The sequence below is a fragment of the Megalopta genalis genome, chromosome 16, assembly GCF_051020955.1.
Source record: "Megalopta genalis isolate 19385.01 chromosome 16, iyMegGena1_principal, whole genome shotgun sequence".
In the NCBI taxonomy this organism is placed as follows: domain Eukaryota; kingdom Metazoa; phylum Arthropoda; class Insecta; order Hymenoptera; family Halictidae; genus Megalopta; species Megalopta genalis.
Window position 1 is genome coordinate 507,162 of NC_135028.1, and position 23,841 is coordinate 531,002.

A 23,841-nucleotide genomic window follows, 5' to 3' on the forward strand; every position below is an offset into this window, starting at 1 on the left:
GAAAAAAGGAGCAGAGAGAATCGCGGTGGCGAAGGAAGAATAAGGTGGCGGAGAGAGAGAGATAGAGAGAGAGAGGGGGGGAGACGGAAGAAAGAAAATGCATTCCCTTCTTGACGGAGGAACAGCCACTCCTTACCATCGATAATTTGACTTTATAATAGAGCCGGCCTCGTTCAATTACAATGGAATTTCTCGTGGAATTTCGCGCAAACAGTGCCGCGTTTCGAGAGCAGTTTTCGAACTTGTAAGAAATTTCTCGGAACTGTGTACCAGACTGTACACGATATCGCGATCTCCCGATCAATAATTCATTATTAAGAAAATGTCTCCGACATTTTTATCGACTAAAAGTTTATCCGGATAAAAATGTATCCGAAGAAGATTTTATTCGAACAAGGATTCGCTCGAATAAGTTGATCACGTTTTAATTAAATTCGAACGGCTCGACCGATCTTCGCGTAGCTTCCGGCGGAAGGCGCATCACAGCCGATGGTAGTTAGCTCGAACGCTAAATTCGCCTTTTCGTTCTCCTCGCGAAGCCGACAGCCAAACGGGGTTCGATCACGCTCGCCGTTCTTTTATACACTTTATAGGTGACGCGGTGCACAGCGCACAGCCTGCCTTCGAACGCGCTTTTGTGCCGAACAATTGCCTACTTTGGTGCACTACACTTTTATTACGTAACACCGGGAGCCATTGTGCTGCCACGGGTCACATTGAAATGTGCTCGCCGTCACCGGAAACGCGACACCGTACGACATTGTTCTTTTTGACCAGTGAAACGCGTCGCCGACTCCGAAACGCCACATACAGCCACCACTCAAGATCGTTCGAACAATGAAAAGTTATGTGCGACGGAAGAGAGCTAATCGCCAGCAACAATGACCAAGTTCGCTTCAAGAATCGGTTTTTATCAGGGACCATAACTCTTATAAACACAATATGAACAAAATCGTTGCACAATGACAATTATCTTGGTTCAAATGTTTTAGCATGAAAAAGTGGACCAAATTACATTAATTTCTTTTCATTTATTTAAAAATGATTTTATTATTTCCCTATCGCTAATTACCAGCCACCCTGTATAAGGGTGGCTTACGTAGCATATAATGAAATACGTAAATGAATTGTGTAGACAATTTGATGAATGCACGAGATAAGAATAAAAAAATCACATAAATTGATGGGAACGGGAATATTAATTTTATACTGTGCGTAGTCGCGCGCTATTGTACAATGAAAATAAAAATTTACGATTCGCCAATTCGAACGTACATCGCACTCGGTATTTCCAATCGAGCCCGAACTAATAAATTATCTTTTTTTATCGTGGCAATAATACTCCGTTATAAAATTTTAAAAAAACCTGTTCCAGTAAATACTGCCGCATATAAACCATTCGAATGGCACGAAGAAGAGGCGGGTCGATATCAGGCGAGAAGTTGGCAACGCATGCGCTTCGATTGTGCGCACGGCCCGTGGCAACTTCAAGGCAGTCCACAGTGGCAGTCGCGCAGTCGAGAGGGGAAGCCGTATCATCACTAAAAATCTCTTTTATATTTTCCCAAAGAGAAATTCTCATCGATGTAAATAACCGGAGAACCGTTATTCCTCGAGGAATTGAAAGGGCACGTAAGTATTTCATATATTCGACCGGTTTATTCTCGCACCTTATGTTCGTACGTCTTGACGTACGGTCTAGTGTCAACTTAAATCTTCTACGTATTCGCTTATCGATTCTGCTTGAAATTTCTATCTGCTATCCGTCGATATTGATTTTGACAAGTTTTTTCCTCAATTTTCCATTGTAATTCGTTGCTTTGCTTCTGTTACTATTCCGTTCGATAACATAACCTCAACTAGATTCTACCAGTACACTCGTCCATCAAGTATTACGCCCCGACTTCCGATCCGTCCATTTTCCACCACTTTGTGTCATTTATAAAAAATATACATGGAACGGTTCACTCTTTTTGTTGCAGTGTAACGCGTCGCAAAGATGTCGACGTCTGCGATATACATCTTGGATGTGAAAGGGAAGGTGTTGATCTCGCGGAATTATCGCGGGGATATAGAGACCGGTGTTATAGAGAAATTCATGCCTCTAGTGATGGAGCGCGAGGAGGAAGGTAATCTGACTCCTATTATTCAAACGCCGGAATGTACGTACGCGTACATAAAATATAACAATCTTTACATCGTATCGACTACGAAAAAGAATGCCAATATCTCCCTGGTATTTGTATTCCTGCATAAACTGGTTCAGGTCATGCAGGAATATTTTAAAGAATTAGAAGAAGAGAGTATAAGAGACAATTTTGTCGTCATTTACGAGCTGTTAGACGAGCTCATAGATTTCGGTTATCCTCAAACCACGGACAGTAAAATCTTGCAAGAATACATCACTCAAGAGGGCCATAAGCTTGAGATTCAACCGCGTATTCCTATGGCTGTGACCAATGCCGTGTCTTGGAGATCGGAGGGTATCAAGTATCGCAAGAACGAGGTGTTCCTCGATGTGATAGAGTCTGTGAATCTCTTGGCGAATGCCAATGGAAATGTATTGAGTTCGGAAATAGTGGGTGCGATAAAGATGAGAGTTTATTTGTCGGGAATGCCGGAATTAAGACTCGGACTGAACGACAAGGTTTTATTCGAGTCGACAGGACGCGGAAAGTCCAAATCCGTGGAATTGGAAGACGTGAAGTTTCACCAGTGCGTCAGACTTTCCAGATTCGAGAACGACAGAACAATTTCTTTCATTCCACCGGACGGCGAGTTCGAATTAATGTCGTACAGACTGAACACCCACGTGAAGCCGCTCATATGGATCGAGTCTGTGATCGAACGGCATGCCCACAGCAGAGTGGAATACATGATAAAGGCAAGGTCGCAGTTTAAGAGGCGATCTACCGCCAACAATGTAGAAATAGTGATTCCGGTACCGAACGACGCCGATTCCCCGAAATTCAAGACCACCATCGGTAGCGTGAAATATTCGCCGGAGCAGAGCGCCATAACTTGGTTCATAAAATCGTTCCCTGGAGGAAAGGAATACCTGATGAGAGCACACTTCGGCCTCCCGTCTGTCGTTGGCGAAGACGTGGAGGGCAAGCCGCCGATTCAAGTGAAATTCGAGATCCCTTATTTCACGACTTCCGGTATCCAGGTGCGCTACTTGAAGATCATCGAGAAGAGCGGGTATCAGGCGTTACCGTGGGTGCGATATATCACGCAGAACGGGGATTACCAGTTGAGAACGAATTAAAAACGAGAGAACAGTCGCAGAAGTGGAAACTAGTCGGTTAGTACGCTTCCGAACGTTTGAAACCATCATTTTAGCTATTTTACCTTCACAGCCGATTGTGATCCGTATCGAAACGATTTGAACGAATACAACACGAGACTGGCGCGTCTCTCGAATGATTTGATTTTTCAGCACACGGTTTTAATACTCCTCTACAACGTTGTATAAATTCATTAACCGAGTTCTTTCTAGAAGATTTTAGGAATACGATGTACTTAATTCCTCGAGCGTGCACGGGCTCCGCTCGACGCTCCGTTACTGTTGTACGATACGATTAGTATTCTTCTTTGTACAAGGATTCGTACTCTAACCCTCCGTCGAATATTATTACTCCGAATGTGAAAATGTTGTAAATAATTGGATCGAGTACCGTAACCCAACGTTTTCACGGAGCTGTTAACGATTTCGTCGTTCCAATAGACGTCCTTTATGCTAATTTAAGCTCTGATAGTATTACGTCAGAATTAATCTTGTATATCAGTATGACAATAGGTATAATTCTGTTATTATTGTATATCAGTGTATTAGTAATTTAAAGTATAAAAGAGATGTATTAAATTTTTAATAGAAATTATACTCGCCTTCTTCAATCGTCTGCAAGATACTCCTCCTTTAACAATAATAGATCGTCTCCAAAGTTTCTTTAGTTTCCAATTCATCCACACAATTCCGAATAGTTTCCTCGGCTGGTAAATAGCGAAATAATAAATCAAGGAAAAAATAGTCACGCTATTTGCGTATGTTTATATTGCCCAACACCGTTATGTTATCTAATAAGTTGCTTCGTTAAATCCTGTTGAGAATAATAAAGTCGATCTTAGTGCACGCGATATCTATAGTTCAAAACAAGAATACGGTAGAATCTAGGTTATCCGATGCTCCATTATCCGAATTCTTCCTTGTCCAAACATGCCGCGCGTGCTATCAGCACAAGGTGTGAATCCATCTGAGATTAAAACTCTCGGTAGTATCTTTCGAGAATAAACACACACGGTCTTGAGAGTAAACGTTAGTATTCTGGAGAGCAATAAACTTTTTCAGGAAAGATTTTTGCTTGTTATTTCATTCGTTTAACCCACAGATTTCTTTAAATAAAATCCTCACGTTGCACACTATTTTGAGAATCTTTTCTTTCGTCTTATTCGAGGTAAAATAGTAACAAAATAATCGAGTACTCGAAATTGCTACGATTTCCAATGTATATTATTTTTATTTTCATCTTCAAAAATATCAAGTCGTTCGATTCAGTTTTCTTCATCCTCTTATTTTCATTTTTCAACCGAATTAAAATTGGTCTAGGTTAAAAGCGCGAGGTTTCACTGTATTCGATTTTCTTTTTCAAGTCTCCAGAAGCTATAATTATAGAAATATCTCTGTAACTGTTGCGTGTTATCCCTACCACCTGTTGGGAGCAGCTGGTCTCTCGCGACGCACCCCAAGAAAAGTATACAGAATACACCCTCTGCGACACATCCCTTGGCCCTCGACTCTCTCAACGTTTCCCACTCCATCCCCCAAGTCCTCGAAAGGTGTGAAAAACTGTATCCCGCGGCAATGTCGTATCGTGGCGAGCCCCCGGAGCTGGGACAGTTATCGAGGCATTACTGCATATCGTATCTGCGGGGTGTCTCGAGCGACGAATTCAATTTGATCCGACAATAGTCGGCTCGAAACAGCTACGGGAAAGGACAGGATGCGGATTTATCGGGAAGATCGGAAACGTGGACGCCGCTGGAGAGACGGAACGGTAAATATTCTACGATTTACAAGACGTTGGAGCACGAAGGGGCGAAGATTCGTCGGCTAGTTGAGATCGAATCGCTGCGGCGCGGAAACTTTTTATTCGTCGGGATTGCGAGTCGGTCACGGTATGCAAATTTCCGGAGGGCGGACACCAGCCGGTAATAATTTTATGGAAATTGGCGGTCCTGCAAAGAATTTCGAACGGCCACGCGAAACGCCTATCGACCGAAGAACGTGCAAGCGTATCGGAAAAGAATGGAAGCATAGCTCGGCCGAAACGCGATAAAGCCAGCCAAGAGTCGATATTTCGAAGCACCGCATGCGGTTCAAGTGAGTTACAATATCAATACAGTACACTTCGAAGTACAAAGTTAGCAGGACGAAATAATTATAAAAATACTAAATCGTGGTTTCGTTTTGATCTTTCTTTATTAGGACGATTTCGAACACGATGCGCTTGTGTTACGATCGTGTCTAATCTTTATCGCTTGCGGCAGCTTCGATCATTGAAAATGGCACTTCTACAATTAACTGAAAAGCTATTCGCGTCGATTATCATTCTTACGATCGTATACGAGCACGCGCACAGCTTGAAATATACGAAAACACCGATCCAATATTAAATTCGGCGATTTCAGAAAAGCGCAACATAAAGCATCTTTAGAAAGATTCTTACCGTTTTTCCGACGACTTTATCGCTCGGTCGGCTTTCTCGCGTCCTGGCCCACTGCGCGGATAACCCATTTTTATTCATAGCGGTAGGAGTGCCAGATTCTTTATTCGGCGACCCCCCTTTTTTTTCATCGTGTTTCCCTTTTATTTTGCCAATGCTGTGACTGCAATACGAAACTAGTTAGGCGCGCGGCGGCGCATTACGAATTAGATACGCGACCGGGTGCTGATAACGGAGTCCGGTTCGAAGAAGCGGTTACAGCGGTCGTAGATAAAACACTTTGGAATAATTTTCTTGGTTTATTGCGACCATAAGTGCGGTAAATGAGCAACAAATTGCCTTTTGTTGCACGCGAAGAAATTGTTCTCCCTTTTCGACCGTTTTCGGGTCAGATAATTAATTTTATCTATTATCGAATAGAAGCTTTTTGTTCTTTTTTCATACATTTGCGAAGCAAGAATGTTCCTTCAACGGCACATCTCTCCTGTGTGCTCGCTTAGCCGCGTCTATCTATCTTTAAAATCAATTTTGTACGCTCTAAAATGTAATTTTGTTCGTTATCAGTCCCACTGGGCGCACTTTCTTTCGGCAAGTTGTTCTAGAATTATTCTAAAATTTGCCAAATTCATGGCCATTTCCTTGCGACGCGTATACACGTCGTCCACAGGCTAAGAGATCGATAGAGACGCGTTAATCTAGCGGACGTTAAACGGATTCGAAAGAAATTTTAGCGCGAAAGGAGCATCCGAAGTTCCCGGGGTCGCAAAATTCCGGCATGAGACGGCAAACTTTGGATACCATTTTCCAGGGTATATTTTAAGTTGCATTTTTATTCGAGACTCTCTCTCGCGTCTCCGAACGTATCCAGTCGAGTTGACAGCCGCTATATATCTCCCAGCCAAGTTTTAATATCCTGCGGCAAAGACGGCGAGATGTCTGCCGCGGATTTCGCGACAGGATCTTGGGCGCGACTTTAAATCGGCCTCGCCAGAATTTCTCGAATCCCCGCGCGCGCGATTCCGGTCGATCGAACGCGTGGAACGGACTCGTAAAACCGCCGAGGGCCTCCGTCGGCTACCCTTTTTCGAATCAAATTCTCCCGGCGCGCCGGTTACTGCCGGTATAAATTTGCTTTTTCGATTAGTAGAACGCGTTAGGGCGAAGGCAGATTCCGCGGAATCGCGGCAGAGAATCTTGGAATCATTGGGCGGCGATTCCGCGGAACCTTGTTCTCCGCGTACCTTGTTTCTTCAATTGGAAACGGAACGTGCTAGTACGTAGGGACTGATAAGATAATTACAATTTTCGCGCGTTTATGCCGCCCGACAATTTAAATATATTAGTCCAAGCGATCTATGAAACATGCGTATGCTTTTAAATATTTGTAGATTATAAATGATATTTCGCTAATATAATTGTAAGCGTCGGTTACCGTATTTACGTAGGTTTTCGACTTATAGATATTTAAATCGCGTGCGGGACAGGGATCGAGAAGCAACGCGGTCGGGACTTCGTCGAGGAGAAACCGACGTTGGTGTAATCTTTATCGGCAACATCTGGAGACTGCGTGGATGTTCCAAGACTTTAACGAAGCTATCTCCCCCCTCCCCCATCAAGTAGTGAGTGAATATTTAAAATTACTAATTTTTTTTATTACGTAGAAATTGTAGAATATTTTAACGAGTACAGTGATCAAGGGGTTGCCCGGCAATCCTTTGAGTGGTAACCTGTTTCCTAGTTAGGTAGGGTCTTTTTGCACGCCGCGATTTCCTACCATTGTTTCAAGTTTTAATAATGTTACTTCGAAGCTGCCGAAAGATTAATCTTTTACGACACGCGATTATCAGAACACGATTGTCACGAAAATTATATTGGTGCGTTTACTGTAACAATATATCGAATAACTTTATTCCGTTTAATCGCGTTAGAGATCACGCGCAAAAAGACGTTTCGCGATAGGTTAAACATATTTTATTAAAGTGCAAGGTAGACTTTCTTTCTTGTTATGAAATTATTATCAAACATAATTAAACGAGCCATCTCGCTTAGAGAGGGTTTCGATTAATCTTTTCGATCGCGATTGTCTTTAATCGAAGAAAATCTTTTCGAACTGATAGAATCATTTTTCAAAAATCGACGAATCTTAGCTCGAGAGACTAACGACTCTTTTTAGATAGGATTTTCAGAGATCCGAGGTTCCGTGTTCGTTGCTCGAATCCTTTCGAGTGCCCAAGCGTTACTCGGAGGGTGCGAGCAACGGCGCATGGAACGGTATTTAATACTAATGGCGATCGACAATGGCTAGTGCATCGTGCACGACGTAATTTCTACTTGTGTGCGTGTGCGTGGTTAGGTGGTGGATTTTGCGTCGGTTGTTTGAAATCGAAACTAGCTCGAATCGGACATATTCCGTACGATCTATGTCCTGCAACGTGGATCTTTATGGAATACGTATGCACGGAATGTTCATTTTCTATTCTTGTCGGTTGAAACGATTTAATAAAAGCTCGGAAGAGTCTTGAAAAATGCAACTCTACCGAAATGGTATTTATTCTAGAACAACCGGCATTACTATTCAATCAGAATCTCGTCCGAGAAAGTAACTTTCGATTAGAATTCGATGAAATCGCAATGATCGCTACCATTGTCGGTCGATTTCAGGAACTAACATGTGCCTTAGAATGGAACGAATGGGTCATGTTGGGGTGTCAGAGGCGTCCCGGGACGTTCTTCGCAGGGTACAGCACCTCAACGTATGAGTGACAATCGTGGAATGAATGTGTTGGTGCGACTGCTTTGCCATTTTTTAAATATAGCATCAGGCAGGATAGGTAACTTGCCTTAACGGAGTGTGCGAATGGTTAGGTAGGGCCGGGGCCGGCTATCGTCTCTTTACGGGCAGGCCGCGAATTCGAACGACAGTCGGCCACCGGTAGGGCTCGAAGGACTCGATTCGAGGTCGATTCGAACGGTGCACGACGTTCGATACACGGCTCGAGATCGATCCTTCGAGAATTCTCTTAGCTTCCGCGGTCGCGGACGCGAACGCGCGGGATCAGGGCTCTCGAAACGAAACGATACCGGCTCCATCGCACCAGCAGGATTATCGACTTTTTTCGAGACTTTGTTATTTCGTCTCGGAATTCGTTGATCTTCTACTAGCTGCGGAGCACGTGTAAGGTTCTAGGTTCAGCGGGCGAATCGCCGAAGAAAAGAAGAGGCTATGCACGCCGAAGAGGCCTCTCCGACAAACCGTCGAGAGAGGCCAATTTATCGTCGTTGCCACTTTGTCACTGTACTCGTTCATAGAAGCAGTAGTTGTAGCAGTAGTATAGTAGTCGTTTTGAACATGGGCAGGCCACGCCGCCCCAACGATCGGCGCTTTAATCGATAGCACTGTTGGGCACGTCCGCGATTTTCCATAGCGTTGCGAATAAATAATAAAATAGCCGCGATTTTTCTTTGAATCGTCGAGAGTACAGTAGTGTGAAAAATAGCGTTGCGAACTAATCGCGTTTCGATTTAGCAATTCTCTTAGATTTTCTTTCTTTTTAGAAATCTTTAATTAATTTAATTTTAATTTAATCTTTTGGATCTCCGTTCGTTGCATTAGCGTCGCGACGACATTATCGCGTTGCAGTAGTTTACCTTCCGACATTTCAGACGCCCGTGCTGCAGCTGCAACAATGGACAAGGTCCCAACGAACAGCACCACTCCGCATCAGCGCGTGAAGTATGGATCCTTCAAGGTACCAATTTTCTGTTCTTCAAGCATTTTTATGGCTCCAGCAATTTTTGCTCGATCCCATAAATTTTGCCGACGCTTCGTCGCATTGGACGAGGACATAGTAATAAATAAACTACAAAAAAGGTATAATCCATGGTGGAATATTCCATAATGGGAGCATTACCGAGTGTATTGAGCATTTCGCAAAGTTAAACACATGCTATTCCGTTTTTAAAAAAACACGGGGGTACTCTAGCGCGAATCTTTGAAAAAATCCTTCTTTTTGTACATTTTCTTAAAGAATATAATTTCAAGAATACGTCCACAGAACCTTGCGTGTCCGATTATTTAAAATTTGTCAGTATCGGTATATGAAACCTTAATTGTGTTTTTACACAATTACATTACCTCGCAAATGTGTCGAAGAAGAAATTGAAACACACACAAAAACGCGATTTACCCTAGAGTACCCCTTGATATAGTTTTCCTCGATTAATTAATACAAACAAAGGAAAATCCTGGATCTCTGACGTAGCCCCCCCCCAAAATAAGAAAAAGAAAACTGACAAAATTTTCAGCACGTAGCCAGCGATGGCTGCGCACCATGATAAAGGCTCGGAACTATAAATTACCCTCGTGGGTAATAAAGAATTTCCTCTCTCTATATATATATATGTATACGTACACATATGGATTTACACGAACGTGGCGGTGCCACCCACCCCTCTCGCTCCCCACCTGCGACTCGATAAGCTGAAAATTGCTCTTGGACGCGGAGAAGTTTCACGGGGATACATTGACCTTTATCGATCAGATCTCAGCTCCGAAGACTGTAATACACGTATGCGCGTAGTGGCATAAACTCGTCTCATCGCTGGAAATTTTCGGATAAATGCATTATCGTAAATATCGGCCGACGTCGTGGAATTGATACGTATAAATTGTACGGGCTCGAGCACGCGGAGGAAAAGGAGTAAAAGGAAATGGGCATCGCGCCCCCGGAATATTTATTATTCGGCCGTGAAAATTATATGTTAGGCGAACGGGCTCGATACGCGTGGCCCACAGAGGACACCGGTTAGCTTTGTAAATCATCGGACACGAAATATGTATTCCACCGCGTTCGTCGGCCAAGTACGTCTCCGTTCGAACGAATCGAAATTTCGGTACAGTCCGCGAGCGTATTATGTAACGGGGCATGATGCAACACCCATAAATAAAACCGTGAATGCGAAGCAAGCGAGTTTAATCGAGTAAATCGCTTCTCGTTCCGTTCGAAAGATTGCGCAACCTTAAAAGAGTAGACATTTCATCGGGTTTCCATTCATTAGCATGATTACGGTAATTATAAATTTTAGCTACTTCGTCCGTCTCGCAATTTTAACGAAACGGCTTCGCGAAATGCCTGACTGTTTATCTTTCCATAAATTGGTTGGTTATCCTGATTTTATGCGATGATCGCGGTGCGAAACGTTCAATTTTAATTTTACAATTTCGTAGAATTTATTATTCGCTTATCCGATCGATAAAGGTCAACGTATTCAACGTAAACGTGACAAATTTAACTTTTGAGACGGAAAGTGCGTCGATGCAAGGCTGAATTCCGATAAGAAAGAGCAGAAAGAAATTTCAATTTTCAGTAGGATAAACGTCAATTTTCCTCGCCAGGAATTCCTTAACGACGAGAAAGTCGTGCAAGGGATCGAGGGGACGAATCGTGGATAAAATTTCGCTCGCGCGAGGATAAATCGAGCAGGGGCGTCGTTAAACGATGTCGCTAATTCGCGACGCTTCGTTGAACCGCCGAAATATGAATCGTAAAACGCGGGCCAACTTCGGGCCCGTCTGGTGTACATATTCGCGGGAATACATTCCGGCGGAGTTTGCCATTCGTAATTCAACTCGAGTTTATGTTCCTTGTGTACAAAGTGTTACCGTAAAGTTATACCGTAGAAATACTCTGTTATGAATCTCGAAAGTTATCCGTTCCCCGCGACCGGAAGTCGGCGGCCATACGTTCGCCGATCGTATGCGACGCGTCTCGCGAATCTAAAATTGTTAAACTTCGGTTACATCGAATGTTTATTTTTCTACTGCCGCATCTCGTCGGCAGAGAACTGGACTTTGCCTTCGCTTCTCGCATCGGCTTCCTGGGAAAGTTCGAACGTCGCGCAGCGGAGAATTTGGCCCGAGAAGCTGGCCAAAGATAAATATCTTGCGTAAAATATTCGTCTTTTTATTTCCGAAGCTCGCGATTGGAGCAGGATTTATGAGAACAGTATCCGCGATTGCTTCGCATCGAACGATGCAAAATTAGTGGACCCGATTTAGAACGTTAATCGGGTAGCAAAAATTCAAGCAAAATTCCAACGAGCTCGCGCTCGGCTGCGACGTCTTTTGAAACGGAACCTGTGTTCGGAGGGAGCATTTGATAAACTAGGACAGCCAAGGGTGGCAAAGGCGTCGGATAGCGAGCAAATTAAGGGACGCGCGCGTGTACGAATCACAAGGCCGCGTTCTCGAGAGACACCTCGTTCGCGAAAATATGCCGCGCTCGCGATAAATAAATGTATACGTTTAAGTTTCAAATATAGCGGTTGGCAGTCGCGGGGGATGAAAGGAGTTTATGCACGCGTGCTCGGCCGTGTAAAATCGGAGAAAAGCCAGCTCGCTCGCGTTCCTAGATCCTGAATTACGGGGAGTTCCTCCTGAAAAAAGCCGGCCTTTGCAACGAAACGAGATCGTCTTGAAAATCTCTCGAAAAAATACGTCCGTTCCTGCTCGCCTTAAACGCTGCCAAAGATACGAATTCTCCAATTTTCTGCTACTCGATTACGAGAAAATTCCAACCCTCGTTTCAAAGCATAATTGATAATAAATTGATAGTTTCGCTTCGCCGCACGGCGTAATTTAATTCTGTTCTAGCCACTTAATTACGAAATATATTGCAAAATTTGATAAATTCGCCGAGCTGCCATTTTTCCTGAATTATATTAGTATAACCTAATATTAATTCTGCTGTATATGAAATTGAGGAGCTTATAAATATCGTTGGCAAAGTTTAGGCTGCATTCGAAGTTGAAGATTTCGAGTATCCATTTTTGTCGAAAATTTTCGCGATAACGGCGCCTCGACTGACAACATTTATTCTTTATTTTCGCCTTATTTTCTTTTATATAAGATCACCCCCTCTTCGCAATTTTATAATATAGCTGAACTTCTCGCTGCTCGATTCTATATTTTCCTCCAACGACGCCGAGTTCTCTGTTAACGAAACAATATTATTGTTTCAGACTGTAGATTGCATTGTCCGATTAATAACATACAGACACCGGTATAGATAGAACTTGCGCTCGGCGAGCGACAGTCGAAGGACAAAGCAGGGAATGATTTACTGACGTCTGCGTCTAAAGCGGGTTAGACATAGATGCTTAATAATATTGCAGTGCATTATTGATCGCGCGGAAGAAGCGCGAGACGTTTGTGCAACGCGTTGCGTCAATGAAATCTTATTTTGCAGTGTCCGAGACGCGTTGGAGCGTCTGTAGATAACTGATAAATTATCGCGGATAAACTGTTGCTATATTTAAAATGGCTTCTCGTGCAGTTTCTCGATTTCTTTTCTAACGTCTACAGAAACGATATAGTAAGTGTAGTAGGCATTATCGCATTGTTTTACTTTTCGTATTAAGCTTCTGCAAGAGCCTGATTCCAGATCTTCTCGTTGTCAGAATTGAATTTACATTTCCAGACAGAGTTTATTTAATTTCGGATGAAAAAGCTTCCCGGGGACGGGAGTACCCTAAAGTATCCCTATCCCGCGATACGTTTGCATAATATTATCGTAGGTTTGCGGCGATCTTACGTTTCGATAGCTTATCGCGCGCGTGACACGCGAAGAGGAACGAACCGGCCCTCGCGCCATCGATCTCCTAAGAGGATATCAGAAGCGATCGGTTGGTCGCGCTGCCTCCTCGAATGTAATTTGCAATCAGATGTCGAAGCTCGGCGAGCGAAAACAAGAAAGTCCGATTGGCTCGAAGCCAGTGACTGATCCCGCGGTGTTCCCGAAGGAGCGGCGTTTTGTCACTCTTGTCAGCCTCGTGGCCAGACGCGACCCGCGCCAGGGAAAGCTTAGCACCCGGCAACGGGTATTTCTCTGCTTTCGGAACCGAATCAATGGGTTTCGCCGTTCCGCGGCCCCTCTCATTTTTTCTCGCGAACGATTCCGACAACGGCCGCCTTATCCGATTCGCCGGAAACTCGAAATCCGACCGAAACTCGGTCGCTCTTTGCGTGTTCCGATCGTCGGGACAGGATCGCGTCAACGTCACCTGGATTCCCGATAAACGGTGAACAAAAAGCTCCCCGCGAATTCTTTTCGACCGAACTTTTTACCCCGTTTACGCGGATGACGCGGGATCGTTTCGTAGCTCCGGCGGAGCCTTTTTTCGCGCATCGGTGATCGAGTAGATTACTTGTTATTCCACCGAAGATCGATCTCCATCCGAGCCCCGCTTCTTGTTTCGCTATACGTCCGGCCTTTCCTTTGACGCGCCGTTAATTACTTCGTGCCGGTCGAAAACGTGCTTCTTTTTCCTTGCTCCGCGACGTCAGAAGGACTTATTGACGTGATTAATTAGGGAATTAAATTAGTCGCACTGCTGGCAACCCCCGGAGGACCGTCGCCGGAGGAAATGGAATTAAACATTAGGAAAATGAACGAGAGTCTCCCGAGTGTACACCGTTTGTTACTTGTACGCCAACCTGTACATTCAGCGGCTCCCGCGATCTTCGCTTAATACAGGCTGTGCCGGAACACGCGTTACATCTTTTTAAAGTTGTTACATATTACACCCCGGCGAGTCAATTAAAGGCGCAGCCGCGAGCACAGCTCAAAGTCGATTTAAATTTCAAATTCATATTCATCGAAACATACGGGGGCCAAAATGGCGGCCGGCCGGACGAGCTCGTTCCGAGTCGGAACGCCGCAACGACCAAGACCGTGAAATGCAAATTCCACGAGCATCTTCGTCCTCCGTCACGCCTGCGACATTTTCGAAAAAGTCGACGACGCGTTTCAAGGAACTTTTCCGTGTGAAATTCTTTATTCTCTCTTCCATCTTCAAGATTCCTACTACAGTACAAACTGTCCCAAAATGTTAAGCGAAAATATACGACTGAAAAACGTGCCGAAGAAAATGCCATCGAAGCCGAAAATGTAAGCCGAAAAATGGCTTACCGTTGGAGACGGTTAAATCGTCCTGTTATCGGTGCAACATTGTCGCGCGGAGACAAAAGGATCCGTCGTCCGATTCGGATTTTTCGAAACACGGAGATAAAAGGGTGCTCGACGCGAGGTCGTGTTCTCCCGCCTCGGCTGAGCCACGGACATCGGGAAATGCAAATGCGGGGTAGTTTGGCGACGCAGGCGTCCCCGTCGACGTTAAGCTCGACGGGTTAATGCATTCGAGTATCGCGGACCGTCGACGTACTACGCGAATGCAAATAGGCGGCGCGGAGCAGAGCGGAGCGGCGAAGAGGCCGAGCGAGAACCGCGGGACACCGGGAAAATCGGGACGCGGCTGCGTCAATCCCATGATCGTCGACGAGCCGACGCGCGACGTCCGTTACAAGGATAAATACGTCGAAACGATGCCGCACCGTGATCCTGTGAATTACGTCGCGATCATAATCCCTTTCGACGCGGGTCCGGCAAACAGGCGCCCAGCCGACACTCTTCGAAAGCTTTCCGAGCTTTTCGAGTCCAATGGACAAGCCTCGCGGCTCGTTTTTATATAGATAATAATTTATACAAATATATAAATAGTAATGATTCGTTCACCGTTGGATCGATCGAAGAAATCTGCGCGTTCACGATATTTTTATTACGTCGCAAATGCTCGCACAATTCGATAAAGCGACGAGTTATAACTCGTAAGTAATAACTCGACGGTGCATCGAATTTATGCGAAATTGATTGTAACGAAAAGTTTAATAGCGAACATTTATTAAACAATATACCCTTCGAGATGCCGCGTCGACAGTTCTCGGGCTCTAAATACTTCCGTTTCGTTCTTCTGTTCGGCGAGCGACGAAAATTTAATTAGAATTTCAATATCCGGACGTCGGCAAGTATCCATAAATACTAATATTATGCTCGAAAGTTAAAGTTGTCTCGGTAAATTCGTGCTCGGGGGTTGCCGATGGAATATTCGATGGAAAGCGACGGGTTAACGAAACATTTTTAGACACGGCACCGTACTCACCGGGTCTAATAAAGGTGGGAAACGCGGACGCGGGAGAGGGGATTCATTTATTTCCATTACCGTCACGGTCGATTAGTGGAAATTCCATCCTGGGGAGGGTTAGTTATTACAGGAACGCTGTCAGATAATCGAACTTCAGATAAATGCAGCCGACCCGCCGTGTACGTCCCCCTCCTGTATATTTGCCTGTGTGTAAACGCCGACAAATTACCTGCGCCCGAATAATGTGTCGGTCCACGTTAAACATGGGAATTGTGGCGGGATTCTAGCTTCCACTAAATTTCCTAATAACGTTCACAATTCTATTGACATTTCGATTTATCGATTGCCTCGCTTCTTGTTTCTCCGTGGGAAAAGAATTCGATAACCCGCGCGGCGCTAAAAATTCCTGTTCCCTAAGTACGGTAATGTCTCTCTAATTGACGCCCAGACTGACCACAAAAATGGACAAGTTGGGAAGAGGAGATACGATTATTCGAGCCTTGCGGTTTATTTTTATAATTATAAATTGTCCACAACTATAAAAACGAGCCGCAAGGCTCGAATAATCGTCCATATTTGTGCGCAATCTGGGCGTCAAATTTAGTGGACAATCCGAGCGTCAGTAACGGAGACATTACAGTACCCTCCGTTCAAAAATAAAAATAAAATGCAAACAGCGAGCCGAAAATTTGGGACACGGTGCGCTATAATTTCGTTAATTTTCGCCAGTTATTAACACGTTTACACGACCTCCAAGAAGCTCGCCTCAGAATTACTGGAACATACAATTATTATTTACAGCGCTTTCTAGGGCTTTCCCGAGGGTAAATAAACTATTTATCGGACTTAGCCAACAATATATCCGTCTTTTCGAACGATGCAACGTTTCACGCGATACGACCTGTCTTACGGTTACATCGGCGCAGGAAGCTTGCACGTATTTTTGCAATGGATTACACCCATCGCACCGGAATCGAAAGAATCAATAGCAGCGTTCGATGACTCGCGCAAGCGTTATCGGCGATTCAACGTAGCCGTATCCCCGAAAGTGATTTATACAGGAATTTCTTGAAATTCTGCTAGCAGAAATTCCGTCGATACGAGGATCATCTTGGTTTTGTCAAAAATTCCAAGGAATTTAATCGTCTCAAATTCGAGATCGCAGCTTCACTCTTCGACGCCGAAGCGACGTTCTCGCGTTCGCTCGTTCTCGTTAGTATCTCGTTACACGCGAATAGTGCACGCGCGCAGAGGATGAGCCTACATATTCAAAGCTTATTTAAAGCTTTCGTTATCTACCGATACCCTCGGATTTACGAAAAGGACTCGCGAACCCGTGCGTGCGACAAACTTTCTACCGCGAACGTACCGAACGTAACCGCCTTAATTTCTGGGGCGAACCGTGGCATCGGGAACGCGAACTTCGGGACAATTGGGTTCCATTGTGTTTCGCTCGCAAACGACGGATTAGAAGACGTCGCGCTCGTGATTGACATCCGGTAACAGGTTTCCGTGGTGTTCGGCCGAGTTCCAGGAGAAAACGTTCACCCTCGGAACGCATTATCAGAGACACTCGGAAGCGGCGGTAATTAAATAGAGTGACGTAGCCGGGACTTTGCACGAAGGTTGTAGCTCGGAGTCACCGGGGCGCAGGGCGGCTCGGGGGCGCGCTTCGCGGAGGGCACGGCGCGGGGGGAGGGAGGGGTGGGTCGACGAACCGCGTTGCTTTCGTTGCACTTGAATGCATTAGCTCGGCTTAAAGTTGAGACGCCGCCGCCGACGGCGACGTCTCTTTGCATTTGCATTTACTGCGGTGCCCACACGCATTTGCATTTACTTACGAATCATTGCCCCGACCTAACCGCCCGAGATCTCGCAGCTTTCGACAAAGGCGAGAAACGCGCGCGCGCGCGTGCGCTGTGAAAAGAACGAAACCACCTCCGAGAATTATCCCTTGGATACAGGAACGAAACAGAATCGGGAACAGGGAAAACAATTTCTCTTCGAATTAATTATTCGATGAACGGTCAGAGAGAAACAGCTGGACGAGCTTCGCTGGTTTTATTCGCCGGGTTCGGTCGAAGAATTTCACGCGGCGGTTCATTTGTGGGACGTAGACAATTATATTCGGTAACGGAATTATTTAATCAGGTTCGAAACGTAAATTTTACGATGATCCATTCGCAGACAGCGCAAGGACGTCTTTAAGATGTCGTGGACCATAATTCCAGGACTAAGCAAGAAATACAATTGAATCCACTTATCCGAATTCCAGGCATTCGAACGCAAAGTTGCGAGTTGCAAGTAGCGAGCAAAGTCTGCGGACTTCCATTATGCGAGCTACCTGTTGAGAGTGTGTAATTTCTGTGTTGGCGCGAATGAGCGGAAAGATGCGGAAAGGTGCGAGTAAGAGTTGTTACGACTGAGCCGTGAATGCTCGAGAGAAGGAAGGAAAAGCACGGCGTTTGGAAAGCGGTAGAGGGAACAGGTGCGAGAGTATAGGAAATCGAGTTAGGATATAGTCATTGTTGCATCATAATTAACACAGTTTTGTTCATTCGTCGCTGTCCAGTTTAAATATGTATTCAATATTGTCGGATACATATCGAGGATCCTATAATTATATTAAGGCACCCCTTGGGGTACTCTTTAGGGTGACGCGCGGCTACGCGGAGAAACTCGGTAATTACCTACTTAATTGTAATTTTCGCAAACAATTTTTCACGCGTTGTCCATCAAACTGGCCCTTCTATCGCCTCGAAAAATTCGAGTCATTTTTAAAAATATATTTCTCCACGATTTTTGCTGTACGGCGCGCGTTGCAGCTGCGAACGTTCGATTCCGTTTTCAAGGACAAAGGAGGAGCACGGCGGAAGACGTTTTAAAAAAAGATGCGGCGAGAAAGCTCGTCGCTTTCATCCGGTTACCGGAGCTCGTAACAGCTGTTTTGTAATCGAACGACAGATATTGGCGACGTGACGCCGAGGGAGCAGCGGCCTCCTCGGTCTCGCGAACGAGACGTTATTAATGTGCTGTCGCGTTCGAAAAGTCTTGGAAGCATTCAGTTTTCTGGTTCGCGAATGCGGAGTGGCAAGCCCGTGGATATTAAAGGGCGCCGTGCCCATAGAAAATCATTGCAAATTGAAACGAGCGAGGAAGACGCGGAACGAAACCTGGGTGATACTTTCAATCGTCGCAGCAAAATTACGCTGCCTAAATTAAGCTTCGTCGTTTCGAGCTCGTCGTACAATCGACGGTGCAACAAATATTTGCATCGGATATGGGAAATTGTCGAGGAAAACTGCTTCGTTAATATTAATTTTGACGCGCGTCGACGCGCGATTACGTCGAGCAGAGAATGATTTCGCGACGGACGACGACGTTCCGCGCTTCGCTTCGTCGAGTTTCGATAGAAATTTTCTGCGCTGACGCGACCACCTTCGACTCTCGCCTGTTCTTATCGTTTTCTCTTCGCCTTCTGAATACATCGAGTCATTTCGACCGAGCGAGATTAATAGACGGATCTTTTTCTTGCCCCGCTCTCGCATAAACAGTCACGTGAGATTCGTATTAGCAGGCTGCGGATATAATGAAAAAACATCCGCATTAGCATACCGCGGAACAGCGACGAGATACGTATCTCGAGCAGTGTACATCGTCATCGCGTGAAATATTTTAGTTGCAATTGGAACTTCGTGCAAGCGTTTCCCACGAAAGTACAGTAATGTCTCTCTAATCAACGCTCGGATTGTCCACGAAAATGGACGATTTAGGGAGAGGAGATACGATTGTTCGAGCCTTGCGGTTCATATTTATAGTCACGAATTATCAACAGTTATAAAAACGAGCTGCAAGGCTCGAAGAATAATCGTATCTCCTCTTCCCAAATTATCCAATTTAGTGGACAATCCGAGCGTCAATTAGGGAGACATTACCGTAGTTGCGTAGTCTTCTGGAAACCGGTGTATGGCGACAAAGTTTTTATTCCGTCGCAAAAGTTTAACGAAGGGCAACTTTATACTGTTTTTCTTAAATACCATGCTGTACTTGATTTATTTGCGCACGGTGGTCATTGCGGAGGTATATTCGACTACTAAATTTTTCGATGTCAGCTACGTAAAGTTTTCTGTTTATCTTGCGTCGCTGTGCTACGAAGTAATCTCTGCTTAATCTCCGGTTTCCGGGAACGCTCGCTTCACTTGTTCATTACGAGTTAAGTCGTTGCTCACAGTTATTGTAAAACGACCGTGTTCGGAATGGTTAAAGTATAATTAAAACGAAACAAAATAACGAAAACTCTTGAAACATTTCTACAGCGAATGCAGTTGTAACGCATTCTAAGTTAAACTTATAAACGTTGTGCTATAGGCTCAGACAAAAAGAAGTTAAAAATGAGAAATTTTTTTTATTTTCTTTCGTCATTTTAAGCAAAATGCAAAGAAACACTCTATAGTCTAGTACATCGCACATTTTATGCGATCCTTGATTCATTAGTTGTTCAATTCGTTTCAATCCACAGATTAACGTGTTTATACGGTGTGGCCGACATTAATTCTTGTCGGAAATTATGTTTCAAAACGAGCGATTATCGAAGATGAACGAGTTACGGATAATGCGAATAAAACGGTAATTTTAGCTGAATTAATAATTTTAGTTGCACTCGCTATTAAATTATGGCAATTGTACAAATCACATTATAAAACTAAATATACAGTTCTCTGAATTTCACGCGTGTTTGCTTTTGCTCTTAATTGTACCATTATTCGTCAAAATAATTCCCAATTTAACGCAAATCTTTCCGAATCGAGGATTCATGAATCCACGATGAAAAAGGTCCTGTGTATTTTGCTACGGTGTATCTTGCAATTGGAAATTTAGGTTGAATCGGACGAAGCAGGATGATAATGTACTACCAGGGGAAGAGGGGGGGGGTGGGCACTGATTGCTTGATACTTTAAAGGTCCACCTCCACGACCGCGCGCCGATTCAACCGGATGTCTTAATAAGGCAATTCCTTCTCTTCTAAAACGACTGCGACGCGGAAACTCCTCGTCCGTGGAAGTCTTCGTTGAAAGCATACAAATTTAATGAAAGAAAAACACGGTTAGCGAGTCGTGGAAATGGTCTCGTCGAAACGGCGATCGCGTTCTTTGTCCGTCCGCGGAATTAAATTCGTCTTGTTTCTCGCAGAATTGATTGCGGTTAATGTTGTTTTTCGATCGACCAGGATTTCGAGGAACAATGGAACCGGACAATTTACTGTATCAGCGAACAAAAAGATTCGGTGCTGACGATTTCATCGAAATAGTTGACGCGGAGTTAATTATACAGAAAATTACCAGATTTCGTACGATTTAAAATCGCGAAAAACTGGAAATTTCGCGCACCCATTTCCCGATTTTGAGTAACGTTTGGGACACCCTGTGCAGCGCTTTGATAAAAATCTATACGTTTTATCGTGGACATCTCTTATAAAACTTATTTATTTCATGGATGTACAAAAGAGACTTTCATTTTAAAATGACAACAATCCGTCAAAGAAGAAGAGAATCCTCTCCGGAAGAAAAACTCTTTCACATGTTTTAATCCTCTTTAATCAGAAGTTCATCGCTGACAAAGCAGCGCCCCGTCCATTGTTAATAATAATTGAGCTTGTCCTTTACTCGAAATCCGCTTGTTTTTTTATACGCATATGGAACAAAGATACAGTTCGCATCGCCTCGACGGCTTTCGCTGAAATTAAGGTATCTCCCATATGAAATTAACGGCCTTGCTTCCGGTATAATCGCGGCGTGGAAATTCGCAAGGATCAAAGGAAGATACAACGGTAATTTCTAAAATTAGAAACTTGCTCGTATTAGTTTTCTCCGGCGCGGTGGCAGGTCATAATCTTCGAAAGTTTTAATATCAGGCTCAAACGACATCGGGAAGATTCTTATTAAGAGGATGCATGGAGATATTAATTAACTTGCGGCCTTTCGGCCCGTTTGATGTGCGCGCAAACTGTTTACCCCATGCTTGGAAAGTTCTGATTGGACAATTACCATAATATTCGTACAGGGTGTCTCGAAATTATCGTACAAGCGAGAAATAAGGGCTTCCCGAGCTCGTTCGAAGTCACTTTTTCCTCAGCAAAAATGCAATCCTTCCATCTTATTTTCAGATATGAAAATGATAAAATAATAGGTAGAAATAAATAAAATAATAATAAAATAATAGGTGAAATTCTGATTTGGATTCGAATGGACCGGAAGTCCATTGCTGGATGATTAAATAAGCCGAGTAGAGCAAAAGTTTGGAATTGGGAAGGTTCTTGTCGAGCTTAAAGTTATCTTGTCCCCTAGAGGGCGCAAGAACCGTTTCGGTTCCCATCGGAAAAATTATTTCAGCCCCGACAAGAAATGTTAACAAAATTGTTCGATGCGACGAAGGTTCCTCGAAGGATCGGCTACCGAGTTGTTCATTTTCCTCGTCCACCGGAGGAGAGAGAGAGAGGCGAAGGATAAGGATTTTACCTTTAACGCCGGATAGAACGAGGTAAATCTCATTAAAATCGCAGTACGAGTTTCACCTCTCTCGCCTGGGCGAAGAAGAAAGGACGAGGAACTCGAAGGTATCGTTAATTAACTCTGTCCGCCGCGTCGCGTCGCGTCGCGGGAAAAAGTTCGTGCTCTCGCAATCTCGAGCGCAGTCTCACCAGGATCCGTATTCAATGTTTCTTGGGAGATTAAACGGTCGACGATTCGAGGACCACGGGTTCGACAACGAATTTTTTGTAAAGGAAGAAGTTGCTTCAAATGATCCGAGGAACCCGCCATTTCCGAATCGCGAGACATTTTTCGGACACCCTGTATAAAATTGGCTGCTATCAGCTGCTACCGGTGAAATCATCTAATAATAAACAGAGCAGACCGTAAAAAGGATTCGAAGGAAACGGAATAAGCGAGGAACATCGGGCAGAATTAACCTAATTCCGTCCGGTACGCGCTCTTAATAGCAGCAGAATTTTGGACGTTGCACTTTGACAGTTTGACATCGCATCGCGCCCGATGCTCGAGTTTCACATCGTGTCGAAATTATTATTTTTCTCGTTTCCCAGCGGAGTTGATGAAAATTTGAGTATCGTTGCACCGTTCTACGAAACAAAAACGTAACACTCTCTTCCTCCCCTGTTTCGATAGAGTACAAATCCAGCACTTCTATTGTATAATACATTATTCATTATCAGCTAAATTGCGGATGCTAACGCAGATCGACATTTTCGCAGAATGATTAAATTTAATCGTACAAATACAATTAAATCAATTAAATTTTACAAAGGGAATGGAGAACCGAATGCGCTCATTAAGAATGGCGTTAGCATCCGCGTTTCACTGTCAATTGGATGAGAGACGCGCGACATTGGCTGTATTGCAATCACTGGAAACCAGCTGTGACACCGAAATGATACATTTTGGATATGCCGATATATAATATACTTATAAAATATACTATATATTGTATAATATACAGTATAGTATAGCTACCGAACAGATCCGACACACGTCCGTGCCATCCACACCCCGAATTTCGCAAATTAGGTGGCGATCCGGCAGACGAGCAACAGTGCTCTTCCGCTAAAAAGCATCTCGAGCGCGATACAATTCCCGCAGGAGACAGCGCCGTCGTCCTCCCGCGAAATCAATGCCCGTTTTCTTATTTGGAACAACAGCCCATTTTCCGTCAGGGAGATGGGGGCGCGGGCATTGTTCCAGGTAAGACGAGGACGAGATGAAAATCTCGTTCGGCTTCGACTTTCAGGTTTTCTCGTTGCGAAGCCGGTGGTCGGGGCTCGTCTAGGATTAGAGCATCGATTGTACAGGGCGTCCCAAAATTATGGGAAATAATTAATAATACAATTTCAGGGAAACGAGGAGTTCCCGAGGCCATTTCAAGCAACTTTTTCTTTTGCGAGAATGCGATCCGCCGTTTCGTTTACGAGTTATCGACGAGAAAAGGCTGACCAATGAAAGGCCAGCTCGGCATGCGCGGGGCAGCCCAGTTCCGCTCATTGGCTCCGTCGCGACGCGCCGCCTCGCGCCAGCCGAGCTGGCCTCTCATTGGCCGCTGTTTTTCGTTAATAACTCGTAAACGAAGCCGC

At 44.4% G+C, this 23,841-nt stretch overlaps 3 protein-coding genes across 6 annotated transcripts in view; 2 read left to right on the plus strand and 1 right to left on the minus strand.

Moving 5' to 3' along the window:
* LOC117224510 (uncharacterized) overlaps window positions 1-1,515 on the plus strand; it is a 41,322-nt gene extending 39,807 nt beyond the window's left edge. The window contains exon 5 of the mRNA XM_076526904.1: window positions 1,376-1,515. The gene's annotated coding sequence lies outside the window, so the exon portion shown is untranslated. The remainder of the gene's footprint in view (window positions 1-1,375) is intronic.
* The window catches only part of NLG-5 (neuroligin 5), a 219,125-nt gene that overhangs the window by 33,539 nt on the left and 161,745 nt on the right, over window positions 1-23,841 (minus strand). The window lies entirely within an intron of this gene.
* AP-1mu (adaptor protein complex 1, mu subunit) lies at window positions 1,479-3,881 on the plus strand. Its single transcript, XM_033477484.2, has 2 exons — window positions 1,479-1,632; window positions 1,983-3,881. The coding sequence occupies exon 2, from the start codon at window positions 2,000-2,002 to the stop codon at window positions 3,266-3,268; it is 1,269 nt and encodes a 422-aa protein (XP_033333375.1). The 5' UTR covers window positions 1,479-1,632; window positions 1,983-1,999; the 3' UTR covers window positions 3,269-3,881.